We start from the raw sequence: 15,934 nt of genomic DNA on the forward strand, positions 1-15,934 counted from the left end.
AATCCTCCGCAGACTACAGCTTGTTACTGCTAGCAGCAAAAAAACCTAGGGAGGCATTTTTCCCTCCAACAGTTTATTTTTCATTCTTACGAGCTTCAGCATGAATCTGAAGTGGAGCAGTTGCTCAACAAACCTGCAGTAAAAAAAGTGGACTGCTATAGTTAAAACAATTCCTGAGGAAATTACAGTCATTCTTTGATTTATTCATCCGTTTTCTCGGCTGGCTTAATGCTTTCTATTACTGCACCAGCCTGGAACCTATAAAGGAAATGTAAAAGCTAATATAGAGGTGAGTATCTTGTAATTTCTTGGGCTGGTCTCTTCTTCAGTATTATGTTGCTCTGCTGAGAATTGATTTTTCATTTTTTTTAGGCACTGCTATGTTTGATGACTGTAGTTCAAACATCATTAATGCTTTAAGAATGCCTTACAATTTCAGCAAATGCCACTGGGAAATGATGGAAATGTAAAACATGAATTGTGCATCTTGTCTTGAGCTACAGCTTACAAGACTGTTATCAAGGGCTAAACTCATGTGATATTACAGAGAGTACTAAAAAGAAAAAGCCATATGAAGAGCTTTTTTTGCAAGGTGTTTGCACAGGAGGAGGTTGGGGTGGCAAGTGGCGCAAAAAACGTCTAAAAATTGAGTCTGCTGTCTTATTTTCCAATTTCACATACCAACAATAATCTTGTTTTGAGGGGCATTATCTCATTCCTGCAATAATGAGCCTGTCTTTCATTGTAACCATGACAATTAAGTACCACTTACACTGACAAGGAACTTGCTTTCAACCCAAAAGGTGATCTTTGGGCCTAACGACTGGGACTAATATGGACAATTGGAAGCCATTTTTTGGTTCATTGTTTGTCCTGATGATGTTTAAACAATTGGATAGATGGGGGTTAGGCTAAAATTACAAATTTGTGACAAGTGAATGCCAGCGATGTGTAAATGGAATAGTACTAATGGCCAAATGGGCACTTTACATATCAGCCTCTTCCACCAGTGCGCAAATGTAGTGTGAACTTGTCAATGTGCCATGTAGTGTAAAAGCACATTGAGTAGTCAAAAGACGAGAAAATGGCTGTCAAGGTCCATTTACCATTTACTAAACAGAAAGCTGCCAGGAAGGGCTTAAATCAGACTCTATGTGACAATTCAACTTATATTTACTTATCAAATTGAGAAAATTGAGAATGTTACCATAGTTTACATGAGTTACTGCACATTATAAGTTTAGACTGTAAGAATAGCATACAGTATGATAACAGTGTATTTATCATGAACTTGACCTGTGAAAAAGCTGCTGTATCTTATAAATGAGAGTAGCTTTGCATTAACTAGTTTTGATTTTGTGTTTACCTGTGCTATAAGGTTTGGAAACTGCACCATTTTGTGACTGTCAGCACGGACAAAGCGGGCCTGTGAGGGAGAGCAGCCTCAGCTCAGGGCACGTAAACCCTGCGTGTTTGCTGTGCAGGCTCTTTGGATTGCACTTTACAGCTGTCAGTGACTCAGTGACAGCTACAGCTACCTGGAGCTGTACCCCATGGGTGCCATTCTCAAACAGCTGTCTGTGTTAAATCGCCTTATCCTTGTGTGTATGTGTGTGCATGTGTGTGTGTGTTTGCATTGGTATTTGTGTGTGTGTGTGTAAGGAAAAGGATAGGGAATATCTGTCAGATCATACGTCAACAAAAACACAACAGTTTGCAGACGGTCATCACAGACAAACTCTCTTTGACAAACACAGTAGGCACAAGGGAGGGCTTAAAGTTTCTAAATCGCTAATCTTAATACAGGGATGATTTTTAAGTGTCTTCTCTCTGCTGTGTTATATCAATAGGTGTCATAAAAATAGAACATTGTTTTATCCAAATGTGGTGATTTTGCTTCCACTGTTTCTAAATTGGTGAAAATGTGATTGTAGTATCAACAATTTGTAAATCAGAAATGTGATGGATACAGTTGTTCATGTACCAGTTCTGTCTGTTAACTTCAATTTAATTAACTTAAAAAAGCTGGTATAAATCACATGCTGTGTAGATAGATATTGGGTGTGTTTCAGTAATTCATGGGATCTTTTTTTTAACCTGCAATCCCAGGGTTCAGCTTCAGTTCAGCAGTGAAGGACAGCAGTTTCCTATTTATTCTTGTAATATGTGTTTTACATGTTTCACCCCTGCACCTGCACTGTTTGCAGGGGAAATGGTTCCAAAATTCAGTATTAATTTGTACTGGCTATTTGTAACAAATACATTACCTGCAAAAATTCCCAAGAAGTCACAAGTAGGTTTATTCTACAGCAAACTATGATTCATCTTTTATTTCTGTGTAGTTTTAAACAGCTTACTGTTTTAAAATGAAGCTTATATTTTCTGTTCTAGTGTATTTTTATCGTTTAAAGTTAGAATTTCTTTATAGTTTCATCAGTTATGTTTGTCTGTTAAGGTTTAAAAATGATTAATTGTCAACGAAACATGAACATTAATATTTCTTTCCATTGACAAAAAAACGTATAAAATCATAAAAAATCAACGTACACACATCCACAAAGAACACACACGCGTGTGTGGAACACAAACAAACGTACGTTCACAAGCGGGCACCATTAACCTACATCCTTTCATACACTTTCCTTTCCCCCTTGTGCATGGGGACACACACAACTACAAATACGCACGCACACATAGCGCTCTAACATTACATCTATCTGAAAGAGTTCTTTCCATTTTCAGTGTTGTTATTGATCGTACTTAAACAGCACCACTCCTGTCGGCTTGTACCAGGAAATTGGCTTCATATTGAAACTGTCACACTACGAGTGTGTTTCATTTTCAGGCCCGAGGGCACGGGGAACGGAGCATGAGAGGAATCAATCTTCAGTCCCTGACACTGGCTTGTTTGCTGTAAAGGTATTTTTTGTTATTATTTCTTGATGATTAATTTGGTTTGTTTGGTTTGGTGGCGGAGTGGCTCAGCACTCGAGACTCAAGACTGTCCTTTCCAGGTGTCATGTCTGCTTGAGAGTCCTGCAGAGAGACACTGGGCCTCTGCCAGTTCCAGCTGGCCCTGACCTATGATCTCTGAGGGAATTAAGTGTAAAAGCAAGGACTGATTACTGAGTGAAAAAAGCGAGAGTGATATCTTACATCACAGTTTATATAGTAAGGTTTTGTACACATTCCCTTTAACCTTGATTTCACCTAAGAAAAAAAAAAGATTTATCACAGGAAGAGCAAGTTCATCTTCTTTTTACTTCAAGAGGAACAGTAAAGTGTTTCAGTATTCTCCTCAGTGACAAGGTCAATAAGGTGTGTGAAAATTGTGATTTATTTAAGCTCCTGTGGAAAGATTTTTCCTGGTTATGACCAAAAGAAGGAAACAATATCAACAGCAGAATATTACTTGTTACGGCTTATATAAAATAGATTAACTGCACACTGCCAAAACAGCCCTGTTTTCTTTAAATTGTCAATGGCAAAGATTTACAGGAAGTTTTGCTGATGATTTTAAAACGTCACAATCTGTGGGTGGTAGCTCTCTGTGAATCTGAGCAAAGAAAGAGCAGGGAAGAAAGAGACATCAAGCGAGAATCAAAGAAACCCTTTCAAATTAAAATTCATTTCAAAAGACGGCATTGAGTCTAAGACACCTTAATTAAAGCCAAACTTTGATTACAAGAAAAAGAGTTCTCATCTGAACATGATAGCCTTCATTCATGTCTTTTAATCTGTGCAACCTTGGACTAGACCATTTGTCTGAAAAGTGAATAGACATGACTTTCAAACAACAATTCCTTACGCTGTGGGCTAAGCTGAACCTTTGCTTTATTAATTAAACAGTGAGGGAGATTTTTAGGAGGCCACATCTGTTTAACTGCTATACTGCACAACAGACTCACCTTTGCTCCTTCTAACAGCTCAAATAAAGGAAACACACGTGTTGCTTTTTATGGATTAGTAAGAGCAGTCATTTCCAGCTATTTTCATTTGACATTCAGAAAAAACTGGATATGTGATTAAAAAAAAGCTTGCACGCTGTGATAAGTATATAATTATGAGCTGCTGTGAAAACATTCTGTATCATGATAATGATTGAAAATGGATTCTGTGCTGTTTAAAATATCCTGAGTTACCCTGTTCTCTTTATGTTCTATATTAAATAATGATGTTTAATCAATATTTCACATGCCTTGCAGAGCGTTTGTAACACATTTTATTAATTGACTACACTTATGTTTCTCTTTGGTGCAAGTTCAATCTTGAAGCAAAACACCAACTGGTTTACCAGATACAACTGAGCCATCTTTCCCTAGGACTCTCTGTATGGATGTTACTTTTTGTTTGTAACTAAGCATGTGGGAAGGAGATCATTGGCAACTGTTTGTTAGTTTGTGTAAGAGTGTGTGTGTGTGTGTGTGTGTGTGTGTGTGTGTGTGTGTGTGTGTGTAGAAAAGTAAATATAATTCATTGATAAATCCTACATTTACATAATACCCTACATGTGTACTTGTAATGCATACCTTAACCACGTCCACATCTGTCGAGGTGCAGGTGACAGGGTCGTCCACCTCCCTCACCTGCCCGTCAGTTTCCACGGTAACCAGTTTGATTGGCATTGCAACACGCCGACCTGTAAGTATGGCGGTGTTCACTACCTCTGTGTCCTACAGAGAGAAAAAGAAGAAAGACATTTTTTTTTTTAAATAAAAATAAAAATCTCAACAATTATTTCTCCTTCTTTTCACTCCATTCAAATATATCATTTTAGCAGGTTTGGGCACCTACAGCCCTAAACGGGAATTCATTATTTAAAGTTTTGGAAGCCAGTAAAAGCAGTTGTTTGTGTTATGCAAGAATAAAAGATGTTGAATACAGTCAGATATAATCATTCCAATCAGAGAATGTTATGCTGAGTAACACTTAATCATCATTTTGATGAACACGTTTTCATTTTAGAGTATCTCCACCCAAAGTGACTGAGGACAGTGAAAGAAAAAAGGGACTTGACAGGAATGCACAAGTGAAAAAGACCAAGGGAGAGCTTTAAAGGAGAGGAAAAATGTGATTATGAACTGCAAGATTAATGTAATCAGCATGATTACATTTGATTAGATCCTTCCAACAAAAATAGCACCAGAAAACCAACACACAAACATGCACACCTCAGAGCGCGCTGTGCCAGCATCAATCTTGATTATTTGGCTTTGAGTTTCTAAGAGGGCATTTATTACCGCCAACACACACACACAGGCCTGATTACAGGGTATCACTGAGCCCGAAGTTATGTTTCTGTGTGTGTGTGTGTGTGTGTGTGTTCGTCGCTTCTTGACTCTAGTAGAATTCAGATGAGCATTCAGGATGCCAACACAAGGGCTGACGAAGAAACACATAAGAAATGTACATGTTGTACATACCAGGAAAATGGTTTCAATCTGCTAAACAAGAAAGTTTTTTTTTTTTAGTCTGTCTTTGTTGGGAGGCATTCCAGACGTTCAGATTGAGGATTATTTTGTTAAATTAGCTGGTCTTCACTTCTTTATTTTTCTACTGCTGAGGGGTTAAAGTTTGAATTAGTTGAAGTAAATTTAAGGATAGGTGTTAACAGGGGCGTGACCAGGGGTGGCCCCCCCTTGGAATTTGATTGGCCCCAGGGGCCACCCCTAAATTCCTAAACTATGATTAGCTATTTGCCTTGTCAGAGGCAGGATGTTTGTTAATACAATGATTCTATCTTTTTCCTAAAATGCTGCAAGTTATTTTCTTTACATGTAAATGAGGCATATTATTTAGTGTTTTTTAAATTGTAAATAAATACCCTGCACATCAATTTTATAAGACAGGTGCATAACACTGTCGATCAGTGTACAGACAGTGTGCTGGCATTTTAAATCAAGTTTTTAATAAGTTTAAATTGTAAATTATGTTTAAATTTAAACACATCTTTTTTTTAAGAGTCCTTAAAAAAACAGGCCAAGAAGATATACAGTATGTTGCCACTCTTGGGTTACATAAAAGTAGATTATAATGAGTGGCGTTAGAAAGCGTAAATAAATTAGATTATTTTGGATGCATGTGTTGACGTCACACATAAGGCCACCCCTGCATAAGTCAGAACTACAGTTTGGCCACCCCAGTCAGAAAAGTCTGGACACGCCCCTGAGTGTTCGGTCCAACCATGTGATGAGAGAATCATTTTAATGTAGAGCCTTGCAAATATGCTCTAGTTTTTTTAACCACCTACTAAGAAGAGTGAAAATAATATTTTAATCTTCATCAGGAGATGTTCATGCACAAAGGACATTCTGAAACATGTTGACTAAGAGTAATCATTTAATAATAAATGCATTAACATTGCAAGAGTAGCACACAGGAGGATGCAGTAAAAAATGTACACTCCAGAAAATGTGGGCTAATTATGGAATCTCTCAACCACTACTCCCAATGTATACTGTAGGTACTTTTTTGTTGTTGCAGAAACGGTTACACAATCAGTGTATAAAAAAACCTTCATAGGCATGCAAAAGCAAGAAGAAGACTAAGAGCAAAGAATATGCAAATAAAATACATGTATAAATAGCATATCAGGGCAAAGATACACACTTGCAGACATGAACACACTCATGAATAACACAAACAAATTTAACAAGATGCTGATGCACACACACTCACACTTAACACACGAAGTCAAGAGCTTAAGTGAAAGTGACTAGTGACAAGTCGCCTAACGCCCTGTCCTTCTCAGCAACACATCGCTTTGCGACCTTTACTTAATGAGATCTTTCTCTTCCTCTCTCTAAGGCACATACACACTCTCTTTTCCGTCTCTCGCTCTTAAACTCAGATCAGTCTTTCCCGAATTAAGAAATAGATACTGCAGATATATAACACGACAGAAGACAGTTATGCACTGGTGACCAACAGGTAAGGAGGAGGAGGAGGAGGAGGAGGAGGAGGAGGAGGGGGAAAAGAGGGGGACAAACAGGCGTATCAGAGAAATAAATAAATTTAAAAAAGGAGATTCTCCTTCCTCCTTGAGGGTCGGAGAGTAGATTGAGGGATAAAATCAAAGAGGAAGAAGAGAAAGACTTCAGGAGATTATGTGGGTCTAATTCTCTATGTGCTTGTGCAAGTCTGAGGCCTTTATGTGTATACATTAAGTTTGTGTTTGTATGTGTGTGTGCGTGTAAGATTGTTTTTGCTGTGTGTGTGTGTGTGTGTGTGTGTGTGTGTGTGTGTGTGTGTGTGTGTGTGTGTGTGTGTGTGTGTGTGTGTGTGTGTGTGTGTATCCCCGGGCAGTAGACTCTCGGAAGCTACAATGCGTCAGATAACATCATGTTTACATCTCCGCTATCACACCACAGGCCAAAAGATGACAACAACAAGAGGGTAAAGACTTTTTTTTTTTTATAAAGGAGTAAAATGTTGAGTTATTAGAGACCTCTGTCTGTCTCCTACAAAGCCCTTTCATCTGATATGTCAGTTTTGTGGCCTTGAACTTAACGCTCAAATAAATTTAAACAGACAAGAAGTAACTGTTTAGTTCTTTGACACTGTGATGGTGTGTGGACTTATTTTTTAAAAACTCTGGCTCAATGTTAAATGCAGGTAAAGCATCTCGTAGACCTGTACAGTGACTATCTAGCCTTAAAGCACTCAATCAAAGTGTCATAGTCTACAGTATAGCTCAGTATAGTAGAAGAGTACATAGTATGGTGATGCTTTGTCTGTTCGTTTGTCTTTTTTTACCTTGTTTGTTTTTGTCTTCTTATGGACTCTAAATAACTTTCTAATGATGATGATGACCCGACTCCCAGCCACCACCATCGGATTGTGTCATCCCCACAACCACCGCCGTCCTCATTCATGCCGACCTTGCTTTACCCTGATTCTAACATGGGTTGAGCAGGAGACAGGCACTGGCCATGAATAGAATTGAAATTGAATTATACACATGTTTAATTATGATTTAATTTAATCATAGAGAGAAAGTCCAAGAAGGAAAGATAGACAGGGAAGAAAATCCCACAGGAAGGAAAAATAATCATATTTTGTAGAAATACTGTAGATTGCACATCCTAGAATTTACAGAATGGATCAAATCTTCATTTTAAGCTAAAACTGAAATCATAATGCAGACTGCCATTGCCTGTTCCTTTTCACAAAAAATAAAAAACTTCACAAGTGGATGCAAAGATGAATCAGTGGAAGCAGAAAAAAACCCAGAAAAGACAAATATGCAGAGAAGGCAGTAATGTGGGGGGAAAAACAAAGAACAAAATTAGAAGAAAAAGGATGTAAAAAAAAAAAAAAAAGCAGACAAACACAGCAGGAAGGGAAATATTAGAGCGAGAGCAAAAGAGACAGAGAGGAAAAAGGAAAGAATTTCACGCCTGTCCAAGGGAATTATTAAGTGGCTCGTCAACAACTGGCTCCCTACTGCCTTCAAAAGCTGCTCCACACAGCACTGAGATAAGCTCAGAGGAGGTGTGTGTGTGTGTGTGTGTGTGTGTGTGTGTGTGTGTGTGTGTGTGTGTGTGTGTGTGTGTGTGTGTGTGCGTGTGTGCGTGTGCGCGCGTGTGTGTGTGTCTGTGTGTGTGTGTGTGTGGGCAAAGGTCTTGAGTGCCAAATAGTTCTGTCTGAATGAATGGGTTTTATGTGAGTTCATGTGGGTTCATGGGTGTGTGTGTGTGTGTGTTTGTCAGAAAGATGACAGAAGAAGAAGAAGAAATAGAGAAAATGAATATGTGTGCTTGTGTGTGTACACGTGTGCATTTTGCACAAAGAAAAGAATTCCAGGAAAAAGTATTTCTCTTCAATGAAGCTTATCCATGCATGCATATTTGTGTGTGCGTGTGTGTGTGCCCTGTAACGTGTGTGCGATTTAAAGTGAACCAACTGGAGCGAGACCAGTCATCATAGAGAAACACACATACTCACAATGTCACACATGCACACACAATGTTTAAAAAGAGTTGACAGAGGGGGAACATTTTTTTTTTTTTTTTTGCTTTTCCGTACAAATTCAATTACAACTGTGACTTACAATAAGAGTGTGTAAGCACTTCTCTTTTTGTCACTTTCTCTCTCACTGTCTGTCTCTGACTCTTTCTTTCCTTCACACACACACACATGCACACGCACACACACACACACACACACACACACACACACACCTAGTCATATGTACTTTTCTGTTCGTTTCTTAAACAGTCAAGTTTTTCATTTGGAGGGAAATGCTCGGAACATATACGACTCAGAGTCTCCCTTTGTTCTGGTTGCGACCTCTTCACCACAGAATGTTAACACAAACACTTTGGCCTTGGCCATACAAATCTCCTGCGTCTTCTGCTACTCCCTGTAATACATATAGAACATTGAAAGAATAAGAAAATCATGCTCTAAAGCCCTTTTCACAGGGAGATACAGATAGCTTCTGCGGTCTTGAAGGGAAGTTAAAAATGCCAATGGTGCTAAAAAGAAGCCAGAGGATGATGGCACATTTTGTCTGTAAAGTAAGAAGAAAAAGATCACAATTTGTTCAGCCCTACTCTTACTGTAACTGCACACATTTACAGAATGTACTTGTATGGATTGTTAACTTACAGGAAGTAGACTGTTACACCTAAAGAAATCAATTAATTAGTCTAATTTTGACTGCATTTTACAAACACATGCACTTGTCGACAGAGGCATGGGCACATACTGACACATGAATGGCAAGTACACCAAAGCTGTGCAATTTATCAACAAATAAACCAATTAACAAATTACCTCCAGTCAGTAACAGACAGGCAGTTTGATCCAGACCTCGCCCTTGTGTCATTATGTATCTGTGCATTTACACATGCAGAGAAGGAAACACTCCATTAGTCCATGAAGAGCCCCAGTGTTGTTCACATTGCTGCAGACTTTTTGTGAGTAATGTGAAATGCTTTGAAACTTACTCTACAATACAAAGAACAGAGAAAGGGAAGAAAAAGACAAATTCAAAAAAATAAATTAAATCTGTTAGGTGGACATACTGGGTGGTAAAGAAACTAGAGAAGAGGTATTCAAGGATGAAGAGGAGGAGAGTTGTAGTCATTTCTTAAAACCTTCCCACATGTCTTAACACACACACTATGGCAATGTGCTACTTGTTCTGTTACATTTTGATGGAGGGCTGTGTAAATGTATTGTGTATTGAGTTTATGACAAACAAGAAAACAGGGAAATACTAACTAGTGCGTTCATCTGAGAAAATGTATGAATGAGAGAGTGGGACGTAATGATAAGGGAATAAGGAAATGAGAAATAAGTGAAAGAAAATAGGCAGAGCATATTGTTTTTCTCCTTATTAAATTAGTGATGTTTGTATGCTTGGTTTTGGATCTGAACGTTACAAAAGTGCTTTAGAAATGTTATCTAAGCTCTGTCCCTGCTCCCTCTCACCTGTTTGTCACCTTAAACAAGAGATCTTTGTTTTGTTTGCATCTACACGTCTCTGATTGGAGGCGAAAACAGAAACATTATAAAGGAGAGTAAAAACAAGAAGATTTGCGTGTGTACGTGTGTGTGTGTGTCTGTGTGTGTGTGTGTGTGTGTGTGTGTGTGTGTGTATGAGTGTGTTTTTGTGCACAAGTGAGCCTGGGAGAACAAGTAATATTCTAACATGCTAATACATCTGTACTGAGAGGCCACAGCAGAAGGCGAGAGAAAAAGAAATCACAGGTCATGCATGCATGTAGGCTGTTTATTGCATTATGTACAGCACTAACAAAGCAATAAAGTCAGTGAAGGTGTACATGTTTGTAAATCAGATGTTCAGCCTGTTACTGCTCCAATTCCAGTGTTACGGATGGGTTAGCACATTAATTGAGGTTGTTTCAAGTCGGGGGTTATGGATCTGCATTGACATAAAGTAGTTCCTACAATCTTAAAACATATGCAAATTAAATATAATTTATATACAGTTCCTAGAAGAATGTGAAGCTGAAAATCACGCACATTTCTGCACAAACTCTACTCCTCTATTATTACACTTCTATAGAAACATGGTATATATTTTATCAAATATTATTTTATATTACACTCTACTACTCTGCCATAAATCCACTCTGGTTCTTAAACTAATTATAGTGATTCTAAAGAAATGAAACCAGCTAAAAATGAATGAGTCACACTAAGATTTAAGTCTACATCAAGACAACAATCAGAGCTCCTTTAAAGTATAATAATTACAGTTCTAAAAGCATACTTAGCACATAAAACACGGAGGTATTACCATTCAAATTAGATTCTTTTAGTTGAGAAACTTATTTTTGTTTCGACTTTGTAGTGCAACACATTTATATTAATACAAATATGACCTTCTGCCCTGTGGCTGATTTAACTTTTGTTTTGTTTTAAGCTATTTGTCTTTCTCTGTCTTTCTCTGCTGTCCAACCTATCCGCATAAAGAGTGTTTCCTTTTTGTGTGTGTGCTTACTCACATGTGCATGCTTGTGTGTGTCTGTGGATGTGTGTGTGTGTGTGTGTGTGTTTAGGGGCTCAGCTGTGAAAGGAAAATTGGTTGAAGGCACTTAGCTGCAATTTACTACAGACCCATTAAACACATCAAGTGTATCGCACTTTCTCCGTGCCTGTGTGTGTGTGAGTTGCTTGCATGTGATGTGCCTGCATGTGTTGTGTGTCTCTTCCAAGTATTTTAGGTCTAACTGCTTTAAAATACTGTTCATGCTGCTTTGATATACTGTGCATACTGTGCATTACAGCGAATTAAGAGGTTTCTTCAGACTTTGAAATTAAGTTTCATTAGAAGTTAACAAAGACGCAGCAAATACAGAAAACCCAAGTAGGCTACTTTACATTTTTACAGAGTAGAAATCTGTTGACTCAGTCAGGAGTCAGGTGATTTTATGAAGGAAATATGTTATGCATAAATAAGGGTGTGGTCGATCTGATTGCATGAAGCCGTGTTGTAGCGGTTTGCCAGGAGGCTTAAGGCCTGCCCCAGCTCCAGCTTTTTGCCTGCGATGTTAAGCTGACCGAAAGTTTGATAGAGTCATCTTTTCTTTTTAAAGATTTATTTTTTGCGCTTTTTGTGCCTTTATTGTAGAGATAGGACAGTGGATAGAGTTGGAAATCAGGGCGAGAGAGTAGGGAATGACATGCGGGAAAGGAGCCACAGGGCGGATTTGAACCCGGGACGCCCGCTTGAGGGACCACGGCCTCCATAAATGGGGCGCGCGCACTAACCACTGTAGAGTCATGTTTTCTAATATGTCTAATGCAATGGATATGCTTTCAAAACAGCCCTTCTGAAACCAATGAGTAAACTCAATCAGGCTTCATCCATTTAAAGTCTATGGGCAGCACACGCTGATGTTCGCCACCAAAATAAAAGCCTTACTAATTTGCGACAGAGGGGTGTTTTTATCGGGGATCATGTAGCAGTTATGTAAAAGTAATAATAAGCACATCAAAATGGCACAAAATACAATACTACAATTGTATTATATACACGTACACAAAATCAGGCTTACAATAAAAACAGCCATTTGGTTGTGGAGTTTTGTAACCACCTTTTAGGGCTTTTTTGGGGGGTCACATTGACACTGCCCAAATATATCATAATAATTAAGAAACTAATGGAAATCCATCGTAGTAACAGATAATTTTAATCCCTGCTTGTAATCAAATAAATATAATTACTGTCAATTAGCATCCTTTGAATTCATGCTCCAAAAACTATGGAGCATCAGGATCAGAAATGGAAGTTTAAGTCCTTTTTTATCTGTTCTTTTATCTATACAGTACATATACACTCTCTCAAATGTGGTTTCTCAACACCAACTCTGATCGCACTTCTCAAGTTCCTAGTTTGACTGTAAAGAGAGCAATGCATGGAAAACGACTGAGATTGAGTCTGTATCTTCCTCTGATTCTTACTTGTTGATACTCCGTCTTTTAAGCTTCATGTTCAGGAACTTGTAAAGAAGTTAAAGTTGCGGCTGGCTTTTTCTGTCAAAAATAAGTCTTGTTTATCTTTTGTTGTTGCTTTTCATGCCATTAATTACCTCCGGTGTTGTTTTATTCAGGCATTCTTAAATCTTTGGATACTGTACACCTTGGAGTATTGAGGTTCACTACAAATCTACACGCACCTAACTCATCATTGTACTCTGTGATCGAGTTGAATACTAAATCATTTGCATATCTTTATTTATGAGGATATACTTAACCTGCTTCCCTCATACCTAATTTTATTTATGTGAAAAGTGTTGGAAGCCACAGTCTTCACTCTGCGACCTAGTCGCATAACTTCTTCTAGTTATCTGTTCCCAAAGTGAGCCTTGAAATGGGGAAAAGGGAGTTTTAGGTATGCTGCTCCTGCAGCTTGGAATCTGCTTGAGGAGGATTTGTGTCTGTGGGACCTGGTTTCCTTATATATATATATATTTTTTTTTAGGTAGATCAAAGGTGTTGGAGGAAGCTGCATCAGGTTGAAGATGCTTTGACTAAAGACTTTCTGCTCTGTTACCATGGATACTTAGACATGTATTTTTGGTAATTGTTTATGTGTTTTATGTCTGTAACTTTGTTAACATGTGCTGCTGCCTGTCTTGGCCAGGATACTCTTGTAAAGGAGATTCTTAACCTCAATGAGGTTTCAATAAACTTTCAATGAACAGAAATGTTTATCGTCATGATTATTTCTTCTCACCCTTGTATTCTTGGAACAAAGGACAGCAGGAAATGTATCTTCCCGAGGAGCTAGAGGCGGGAGATTTAGAGAACTGGAAGAGAATGGACAGGTGTAGCAGTAAGGGCATAGCAGAATTTAAACGTGTTATTTTAACGTTCAAAACAGTTATCATAAAATCTTTCTACAATAATGTGTACCTAATGCTTCTAGGTTTTGTCTTCAAGTTGCTGTTTGGGAAATAAGTGCAGGCAGTTGTTTAAGTTGCAGACTGTTATTCTGCATGCATTGATGCATGACTACAAATGACTTTGGTTTGGACATGATGCTGTTTCTGTCCTAATACCTCTCCGTCTCTTTACTTGGAAAACAGGCTTGGCGACAAGTCGTGGAAATAACTTGTTTTTGTGTTCGGTCTTGTTGAAGTAAATGAACCTCGACTTCAACAGATATTGTGATTCAGCAGAGCGGCTGCCTGGTGCCACAAAAGTCAATAGTGTTTACTAAAATAATTAGAGAGTGGCTTTCTAATGTGCAAACTGTTGTACCATCAATATCACATCAATTCCTTATGTCTACAAACACAGACGGAGCCCACATAAATATGCACACACCAGTATGTGCTTTTGTTTGAATGTCTGGATGAGGAAAGACACAAAAGCCGACTGTGTGCACGTTGTAGAATGTCAAAGTGGGTTGTGTGTTTGATGCAGCACATTTTACACTACAGCCTCCAAATAAGCCAGTGATACCAGTTGGTGTGATTGGAAGTGAGTCAACTGCAACGCCAGACACAAATTGCTGCCATGGAGACTGTGATAACTAAACGACTTGATTTTTTTGTATTGCAATCAAAAAATGAGAAAATTGTGTCTCAGTTACTTGTTTGACTTAATCAAACGCATTGTAATTGTTTTGATGGTGTCGCCCTGTATGAAGACTCCCAGTGGACATGGGTAGGAAGTCAGGCAAAGACTTGGAACAGCTTTGCAAATTTGGCAATCGGGATCATACGAACAGAACACTTTCATAAGCCACAGGTTGTCGTTTTTTGTTTTTACTGATTTAAAATCTCAAGAGGGCAGGTCTAAGGTAGAATGAGAGAAAATGCTCAAGTGGTCCATAAAAGTTAACATATAGGAGTGCAATGCCATGGGTGGATTAAAAGTAAAGCAAAACTTTTCAGTAAAACCATTATGAACGATTTTAATCATGACAATTCTCCTCTTTGAAGTTCTGAGATTTGAATTTGGTAGTTTTAGCATAAATGTGTCTCTAAATGTTTAAAGCCGAGGTCATCTCTGTGTAATTACTGATACAAAAGTGAATTCCCCCCATACAGTTTTAAGTCATGTCTTCATTTTTTAAACTGTATCATTTGACCCTCTATAATTATCAGGGAAATAAGCTGGGCTAAAGTTGGCTCCTGATGGTCTACTGAAGAGTGTAAGAGAATTTCTAAAATGAGTTATGGTGAGCAATTCAGAGTCATGATTTGAGTCACTGTCTTTTAATGGGAAGCCAAGTTAAATCCCCAAGATCAAATCACAAAAAAATTCCACACACAGTTACTTAACTGCAACCACTCATTACCTGCTCAGTGAGATTACAATTATTGCACATCAGAGAACCTGGTCGCCTGCCTGTCACACCTACGTCTCAATCATTCTCTGTAAAGGTCAACCATAAATTAATCTCCACCAGAACTCCTGCATTTCAGTTCCTACTACCTGTTCACATGTTACCTGACTGAAATCTTTTTTTTTTAAGATTTATTTTTAGGCTTTTTGTGCCTTTAATGCAGAGAAAGAACAGTGGATAGAGTTGGAAACCAGGGAGAGAGAGCGGGGAATGACATGTGGAAAGGGGCCACGGGTGGAAGCGAACCCGGGCCTACCGCTCAAGATGAGAGTCTCAATACATGGGACGCGCGCCCTAACCACTGCGCCACAACCTGACTGAAATCTGTTATCCTAATTAGTTCTTGCAGGTATCTGCCTGTTGCAAGCTGCAGCATAATGGATCTATCCGTAGCAAACCTTTTTAACCCACCTGGGTTATTAATCTTTGAATCAGGACCACTTTGACTAAAGATATGCTTTTCTTTGTTGTTGTGGTAAAAAAGAAAAGTTACATAAAACATACTCTAGCATTCAGCAAACTTGAACACTTCTACTAAGAAGGTGGATATCATCATCATCTAATTATAAACCCCAAACATCTGGTTTCATGCTGACTGAA

The 15,934-nt window shown here is 38.4% G+C and overlaps 1 protein-coding gene across 1 annotated transcript in view; it reads right to left on the reverse strand.

Moving 5' to 3' along the window:
- Nucleotides 1-15,934, reverse strand: part of si:dkey-215k6.1 (transmembrane protein 132C) — a 241,505-nt gene that overhangs the window by 38,653 nt on the left and 186,918 nt on the right. Inside the window, exon 6 of the mRNA XM_065948557.1 lies at nt 4,530-4,673. Within this exon, the coding sequence (XP_065804629.1) occupies nt 4,530-4,673 (144 nt within the window). The remainder of the gene's footprint in view (nt 1-4,529; nt 4,674-15,934) is intronic.

Source organism: Labrus bergylta, chromosome 2 (genome assembly GCF_963930695.1).
Source record: "Labrus bergylta chromosome 2, fLabBer1.1, whole genome shotgun sequence".
NCBI lineage: Eukaryota > Metazoa > Chordata > Actinopteri > Labriformes > Labridae > Labrus > Labrus bergylta.